General features: G+C 38.8%; 1 protein-coding gene across 1 annotated transcript; it reads right to left on the reverse strand.

Moving 5' to 3' along the window:
- Positions 1-1488: 1488 nt before the first annotated feature.
- LOC134585980 (GTP cyclohydrolase 1-like) lies at positions 1489-8644 on the reverse strand. The gene is made up of 6 exons (XM_063441472.1): positions 8264-8644; positions 6320-6429; positions 5056-5111; positions 4647-4678; positions 3217-3301; positions 1489-1771 (listed from the first exon to the last, which is right to left on the reverse strand). Exons 1-6 carry the CDS (start codon positions 8538-8540, stop codon positions 1645-1647), a joined length of 687 nt encoding a protein of 228 aa, XP_063297542.1. The 5' UTR covers positions 8541-8644; the 3' UTR covers positions 1489-1644.
- Positions 8645-8907: the final 263 nt, after the last annotated feature.

Genomic DNA, 8907 nt, shown 5'->3' on the forward strand with positions numbered 1-8907 from the left:
CTTGTGGTATTGTGTGTGTACAGAGTGAGCTGATTTGGTGTGGTATTGTTTTGTGCTATAAGGTCGGTTTTAGTCGTGTTGTGTTTGTGGTGTAATGTAATGCATATGTGGCTAGGGGCTGTAGAGAATGTGTGTATAGGGGATGTAGCAAGAGTGTGCATACAGTCTATAGCGTGTGTGTGTGTGTAAATATGAATGTGAATATATATATGTATATAATATAAATATGTTTGGAAGTATTGTGTATGTGTGTGGTGCAGTGTGTCTGGGGGGCTTCTGTGTGTGTGAGGGTGCGGTGGGTGCTGTGTGTGTGGGTGCTGTGTGATGTGTGTGGGTGTGCTGTGTGTGTGAGAGTGATGTGTGTGTGTGAGAGTGCTGAGTGTGATGTGTGTGTGAGTGTTGTGTGTGTGTGAGAGTGCTGAGTGTGGTGTGTGTGAGTGCTGAGTGTGATGTGTGTGTGTGAGAGTGCTGAGTGTGATGTGTGTGTGTGAGAGTGCTGTGTGTGTGTGAGAGTGCTGTGTGTGATGTGTGTGTGTGTGTGTGAGAGTGCTGTGTATACATGTTAGAAGGGATTGTGTGTGTTTGGGGGGTAAATAAAAACAAAAAAGTAGGCATTATGTACCCCCCTCCCTTCTTACCTTTTAGCCTGGGAGGGGGGTTCAGTCACTCGCACAGCATCCCTGGTGGTCCAGTGGGTGAGTGAACTCTAGCCTGCGAGCTAGAGTTCACTCTCGCGAGATCCGGTCATTGCCATGGCAATGCTCCGGATCTCGCGAGAGGAACCCGGCGGAGCTGCAAGATAGAGCTCCGCCGGGTCCTCTCCTGGCTCCCTCCCTCCATCTCTCCCTGCCAGAGGCCGGAATATACTCTATGTGGGCTGGTGAGGGAGATTTTTGATCTCCCCACCGGCCCATCATTGAAAACAGCGGGGCCGGCGCTCGGATAGTGCCGGCCCTGCATAGACCGGCAGGGGAGATCCTGGGACCTCCCCTGCCGGCCACGGCCCATGGCCACCGCGGCCCACCAGGCAATTGCCAGGTGTGCCCAATGGCCAGTCCGGGCCTGTTTCCAGTGCTTACAGACAAATTGTTCCCTTGTTGTAGGATGCCGCTTTTCACTACCACTACATGTTTTTCATGGAGTATCCCTTTAACAATATTAAAGTGGTACTCCAAACACCTAAAGTGTGTCAGCTTGTTGAAGTGCTTTATATGTGAAGAGTCCTCCTTGACTCTTGAAATTGGCACTGTTATAAATTAACCTTGTTATATCCCCTTTTTCTGATTGAGCTGCATTGGGAAGTCATAGAAAGTCTGGGAGGGATTAGAAGGGGAAGGCTTGCAAAGGCTTCAGACATGAGAACTGCAGCTTTTGCAAGATCTGTTTAGATTCACCCCCAAGGAACAAATTTGGGCAGCGTAGTGTCCCTTTAAACACAGTTACACATAGTTTTAAAATATACAGTTTATTGAGTTAAATTTTTTTGGGAATTTACATGTTCAAGTGGACAATATTTTTTTATTTGTAGAGTTTATAAGAGTTTTATAGTTAGCACCATTGCATACAATTTCAGTAACGCATATGAATTGTGTAAAACAAAACTATTGCAATAATATGTGGATTATCCTCCCACAGATGTTTCTGTTATTTCTTGATGAGTGATAGGAATTCATCCCTTGTCTTGGGATCATCTCTGAAAATCCCATGCATTGTGCTTGTCACAGTTTTGCTATTCATCTTCTGTACCCCTCTCATTACCATGCACATGTGCCTGTGGAAACCAAGGTGTTTTTTTTTGTCAGGATTTCAATGAAACTGATGGTAAACTAATCCAAACAACAATCTATATTGAAAAACATTATTTAAAATTAAAATAGACCTGCATCAAAATATTGAGTCCCAAACAATTGTAACAAACTATTTGGCAGGTAAGTTGAAATTTAAAGAAGTTAATTTATCACACAAAAACCCCCCACAAAACTATTTCAATCAATTAAAGTAACAACATATGCAAATGTTCCTTTGCTGTCATGTTGGTTTTTATAGTGATCAGATCTAATTATGGCTATCATAATTAATATTTTTCAGTCTAATGAGCTGTGCTAACGAAGAAAGGGAGATGATGGAAGTGAACTCGATCTCTTACTGTAGATAAATCTAAAAAAAAAAAAGTAAAACGGGTAATTCTTTAAAAAGTCTGAAAGGATAAAATGAACACTATAGTCACCTAAATTACTTTAGCTAAATAAAGCAGTTTTAGTGTATAGATCATTCCCCTGCAATTTCACTGCTCAATTCACTGTCATTTAGGAGTTAAATCACTTTGTTTCTGTTTATGCAGCCCTAGCCACACCTCCCCTGGCTATGATTGACAGAGCCTGCATGAAAAACTGGTTTCACTTTCAAACAGATGTAATTTACCTTAAATAATTGTATCTCAATCTCTAAATTGAACTTTAATCACATACAGGAGGCTCTTGCAGGGTCTAGCAAGCTATTAACATAGCATGGGATAAGAAAATCTTAATTAAACAGAACTTGCAATAAAGAAAGCCTAAATAGGGCTCTCTTTACAGGAAGTGTTTATGGAAGGCTGTGCAAGTCACATGCAGGGAGGTGTGACTAGGGTTCATAAACAAAGGGATTTAACTCCTAAATGGCAGAGGATTGAGCAGTGAGGCTGCAGGGGCATGTTCTATACACCAAAACTGCTTCATTAAGCTAAAGTTGTTCAGGTGACTATAGTGTCCCTTTAAAGTATCTTGATTTACCAACATTCCTACTTCTTGGAGTTTTCTGATGTTTAGTACCTTTGCCTTTTATTCAGACCCTGTCCATTTTTAATAGGACAACATGCTGTCTCTCAGTTTTAATTGTCATACAACTTTTTTTTTTTTTAAGTATAATTTGAAAGTTTGAAACCATGTAGTCTATTTTAAAATTGCATTATATTTGAGGCACTGCTCACTACAAATTGTAAAAAGTAGGCCAAATTCCAGAGTCTGAATAATTCACCAATTATCAATGTGAAAAGGCTTGTACATGCATTTAAAACCCGCACTGCAATGGCCCTGTGTCAAGACTGCCCTGCCATTTTTTGGACAGTTGGCAAGTATACCTTAGCCAGACTCCCAGCAGACTTCTATTCAATTAGCTACATTTGACTTCAGAGACATAAATCTGTTTATAATTAGTTTATCGTGGCAGATTACTTACGAAGCTTCCATGACCACAGCAACTCCCATTGGCTGCAGAGCCTCGTTGATTGCTAATGCAATTTGTTTTGTCAGCCTCTCTTGAACTAAAACGATACAAAATGCTTAATATTATTCTATTATTCCTTGCGGGGCCAACAGACAGTCACATTTAGTACAAAGAGCTGTTAATACGTGCAAGAACCGGGTGATACATCACAATAGAGGGTTTTGTTCTGGTGATTTGAATACATCCGATAGCGAAGCAGAGAACACACAGCAGCTGATTTAGCCAACGGTGAAAGCTACGTTATTCAGCTGATCCTTGCAATGACTTGAAGCAGAAAGGCCCCATAAATGCTTTGTTCCAGCTTAGGTTCAGCTGGAACTTGTAGTCGAGGAAGTCAGGATAATTTATTGAGGAACAAAAATAATATAATTTGTAGAATAATAAGAGGGCTATGTCTACGACATTATAAGGAGTGGAATAATCATGGCTTAGTTTATCAATTCTTGACCTTTAATAGGTAGAGCTTGCATTCATTAGCAGTTGTTGGTTAAAAAGTTATATTTTTTTCTGCCATGTCCTACCATGACGGTTTCACTTTAATATATAACAGCAACCAAGATTGTAAATATCTAATTTACCATAGTGATATGTCTATGATTTTTATTTTTTTGTCTTCACTTCTAGCACATCAACGCTGGAGCATCCTACACCTTCTTGCAAGCGTAAGGAGGGTCTGGGACAGTAGCATAGTGACAAGGAGCATAAAGCCACCTGTGACAGGGTTCTCTTGCTCTCCCTGTCACTCAGTCCTCTGCTTAGACCAATGCTGACAACTGACAGGTGCGAGAAGGGTCAACATTTTAAAGGGCACTACATTTCTGCTAGCATAATGTATAGGTGAAATTTAAAGTTATTTAACACTTTAGAATACTTTAATACATTTTAAGAAGAAATGCATTTAGCTGTTTCATAACAATGTCCCTTCAAATTTCCTACCGGATTGCTTGTTTTTTTTCTGTTTATAAAACTAGGTTAAGTTATTCTAGTTAAACAGAGCATATAGTCCTGTGAATGTCATGTGAACTGTACAAATAAGTTATAACAATATTTGGCTGGCATAATCCAGTCTAATCATGTCCCTGTAGCACCTGGTCAAAAGAATGTTGTAAAACACTGAATTAATGGATATGTATCAGATATGATGAGTGTTATCACAGTGTGCAAAGGTGTAGAACAGGCCCTTCAAGAATTAGCACAAGGTGCAACGTTCCACAAATGCTGAGGGCCGCCTAGCACTTGATATGTAGCACAATAACTTCACATAGTTTGCCAGATATGTAGCAAACAACATTTCAGATCTCTACGACACAGTACCAGGGGTATACATTGAATTAAATTGGATGTGATCTGTGGAAAGAAATGATTAAATAAAACGTACAAACCTTGCAGCCTTCGACTAAAGATTTCAACAATCCTAAAACAAAGCAAAACATTTTAAAGTTTTTATATTCTCCAAGACACTGATTTAACAATATTTTATGTACGAAGTTATGGTTTTGTAAGTCATGAGTTTGTAATAAAAAAAAGCAACAAAAAACAACAAACCATCCTATTTTACTGTATATGAAAATGAAGGTAATTTACTACAAGTCAATGACAACCATTTGGAATAGAGTGAGAGCAAAGAGAAGGGGAAATAAGAGGAAGAAATAAATCTGTACAACTTTGTTAGGATCCTATTTGAAGTTTCCTGAAGTTTAAAGGCGATATGTAGTGGATGTCACATAATTTCCATGTTTTTTTCTATATATATATTATTATATATATTAATGTTTTTGCTTTTGGTCTTACCTTGCCAGTTTGCTCAATCCAACAACCTTTTTGTTTGGTAAATATCCAATGTGTACCTGCCGATACAGAGACGTAAAAACAAGATATAAAGAGGTTTGTATATGTGCAATGTTCTATTTCTGCGTTAGAGAATTAAGTTCAGTAGCAAAGCAAAGAACTTTGACATCATACATTGAATACTTCCATTTTAACTCCTAAAGCAAGATCACTTCCATTAGCGGCAACTTGGCATTTTTAACCAATGAGCGCTGTCGCACATCAGATTGCTTTGCTCTATAGAACAATCCAGGTTCTCCTGCTGAAAAAGACCAGATGTGACTGATGCAGTGTAGATGCCAAGAGGAACCCAGGTAAGTTGTTAAATCATGCTAAAACAGACTGACTTCTTACCAGAGGATGGCACTAGGGCACTCATGGCACCACACAGCTACTATGTAGAAGTGATTTTTAAGATGTGTTGAAATAAAATTAGTTTTTATTTATATTTGGTGTCCTTCTATCTGAGAGATACATGAATCAGAGGCTGCTGTCTTTTCTCAACCCCATTAGACTGTCCAGTCCATTCCTAAATTTAAGTACAATGTATAAAATACTCATTGTCCTTACATGTTGTGACGGAGCTCCAGTACTCCAACCGAGTACCTCCGCCAAGTCTGTTTCCTTGTAGCTATCAGGGACCCTGGAGCACTTTAGACCCAGTCGCCGAGGCTTAACTGGGATCTCTGAGGGCCTTTTTCACTCTGTACAAGGCTACTGTGTTTAAAGCCCTGGACACACTTTCCATCAGCCGATTATATCCCTTTCCTTAAACACCAGAGGACACTTGGTGAAGGTTAAAACAGCAACTAACTTTAACAGACATAGCACACATATTTAAGTCACCAACAGCCTCATTTACATACAATAGGGTACATAGAGCACTATAGTACAGGGAAGGGTGGGGTGAGACAATAGCAAGGGCTAATGGGAGATTAAAGAGGGACAGGGCAGCTAGTTTAAACCGGTCTGGCAGTGTCCCTGGGACAACGCGCTGCTAGGGAAACAATAGGACAGGATAAATGGGGAGGGGGAGAGGCACAGACAAGCAATACATTCAACAGACCATGCACCAATAATGGGCACAGGGTGACCAAAACACAAAAGGAATCTGGGGATCCACACATAGTGTCTGTCTTCCATCCCCAGTGATGGTGACTACCGTCACGCATGTTGCTTACAATTTTACTAAAAATTATTATAATTTCATTAAATTCTTTCAACATACCTTTCCAAAAAATGGTACGAGGTGATGTTCACAGAGCGAAAATACGTCAATATCTTTTACGATAACTATCTCATCATGGTCCTCATCAAATATAGCATTGTTGAGTATATCTATAAGAAAGGGAGATTATTGTGCTGTTTGCTAATGTTAGCTAAAGGCCTTCCTTATTTATTTCCCGGAAAATGAATGCCTGGTTTTTGAACAGTACATAACTAAATAAATATCTGACACGTGTAGTTGTCCTACAGTTATCTTACATTTGATAGCATGAGAAGAAGATCTTAAAGGGACACTCTAAGCACCAAAACAACTTTAGCTTAATGAAGCAGTTTTGGTAGATAGATCATGCCTCTGTAGTCTCACTGTTCGATGATCTGCCTTTTAAAAGTTAAATTACTTTTGTTTCTGTTTATACAGCCCTAGCCACACATCCCTTGGCTCAGACTCTACACAGCCTCTATGAAAAATTGGTTTTATTTTCAGATTCTGCTGCACAGTGTGTTTTCTTCAGAAGTTCATTTTTTGCTCCAGTTCTGTTAATTGACCTTTAATTAAAATCATGAGGCTGTTGTAGGCTAATAAACAAATGAGATATAAATTCTAAACTAAATGCACAGTGCAATAGGGAAGCCCAAAAATGAAGACTCTTTTTCAGGAAGTTTGCAGAGAGACTGTGTAAGTCTCAGCCAGGGTAGGTGTGGCTAGGGCAGCATAAATAAAGTAATGTAACTCCTAATTGGCAGATAATTGGGCAGTGAGACTGCAGGGTCATGATCTATACACCAAAACCACGTAATTAGGATAAAATTGTTTTGCTGCTTTTAGTGTCTCTTTAACAGTGTTTTCATATTGTACGATCAAACTATTTTCAAAGGATTAAATAAACCAAACTATATTTTAAGCATTTTTTTATTATTCCGTTATTCTTGTTGGTATTCGTGAGCTACAACTCACAGTCTTACATCCATTTTATTATATTAACCTCTTAAGGACCAAACTTCTGGAATAAAAGGGAATCATGACATGTCACACATGTCATGTGTCCTTAAGGGGTTAAAGGAATGCTAAAGGGATCAGGGTGACTTAATTAAGCCGTTTTAGTGCATAGATCATGCCCCTGCAATATCACTATATGAATAATATCATAAAATATATATGCAAGAACAATAAGTAAAAAAAAAAAAAAAATATTTATATATAATCATTTGTGGTATTCTACAATGATACTCGCCAAATCAGAAAGTGATCTTATAGGGCCCATATTTGTTTGCCAAGAGTTTCTGGAAGTTGTAATTTAAATGTCAACTGTAGCGAAACAGTTTTTGGAGCAAAACATTTTTTTTTTTTTTTTTTAAAACTGCAGGTTGGGAGGGAGTGTACAAATGGTGGGCTTATAAAGCAAAACTAAATCATACGTTTGAAGAAAATGAAAGAAGATTAATTATTAAATAACTAGCATATTATTTAATTAATAATAATAAACAAACGAAAAAAGGCAGCAAGTTTCTTAACCTATAACTAACCAGATGTTCCACCAGAGCAGAATAAGTACTTTTTATCAGTAGAATGTGGCAATGCTGTTGTGGCATAGCAAGCCTGTTTGCATTCATTTGCACACAAAAAAAATGAATGTGAATATTTGACAGTCAAGAGTAGATTGTAAAATTCCAATTAGAGCAGAATCTTAATGTTAATTTCTTTTTGGATTTTTTTTTTTCTAGTAGGTTGAAATAAAATGCAATGCATCATAAATGAGACAGACTCTGAGTCTGTAATACGCTGCAATTTTTCTTTGGCTTAGAGTGACGGGTGTTAATAATTCCTTGATCACCAGATATAGCCCCATTGTATGCTTCAATATGCCAATGAATCCATACATTAATAAAAGAATGTCACACATTTCAGGAAATGTAAAACTGTAAATGAAATGAATGGGGAACTCACCATAGATGCTTTCCTTGTATCCCTTGGTGAGGAATTTCATTGCCTTGGCTGCTCTACTGGGTGTCTTGAGAAGACCTTCCCTCTCGGGGTCCTCTCCCAGCTCACTCAGGATATTACTGTATGCATCTTCCAAAACCAGCAGCTCCTCATTTTCAGTTTTGCTCTGACTGTGTTTGCGCAACTTTAAAACCTTCTTCATGTCTGCTGCCACCCCATTGTAGTGGTCAATATAATTACCATTGACCTCTCCATTCACATGGCCATCAATGAGTTCCATTATTTGCTGCCTGGGGCTTTAAGAGTAGGAAGAGGAATGAAGGAGAGATGGATCACACACCTTCTAGGATCCAGCTGCTGGATCATACAGTAGGGTCCCCTGTATTTATGTTGGTTGCCAACCACCAAAGCCAATCATTGATGACAACCTGTGACATTGTTCATGTCTAAAGTGTTACGTTGGCTATGATTTAGCAATGCCATGGCCTGTTCTGCCTAAGGCTATGATGCAGCTGACAGATTAGCATCAGTGGAAAGAAGGCGGGCTTCAGCTAAATGAGTTAGCAATGCAGTGTATCGAGACAAGCCTCACCAGCCCTACACTTTTATTCATCCTGCCTTTCATACCCCTTACATAAATGTAGCAA

Source organism: Pelobates fuscus, chromosome 2 (genome assembly GCF_036172605.1).
Source record: "Pelobates fuscus isolate aPelFus1 chromosome 2, aPelFus1.pri, whole genome shotgun sequence".
NCBI classification, from domain to species: Eukaryota; Metazoa; Chordata; class Amphibia; order Anura; family Pelobatidae; genus Pelobates; species Pelobates fuscus.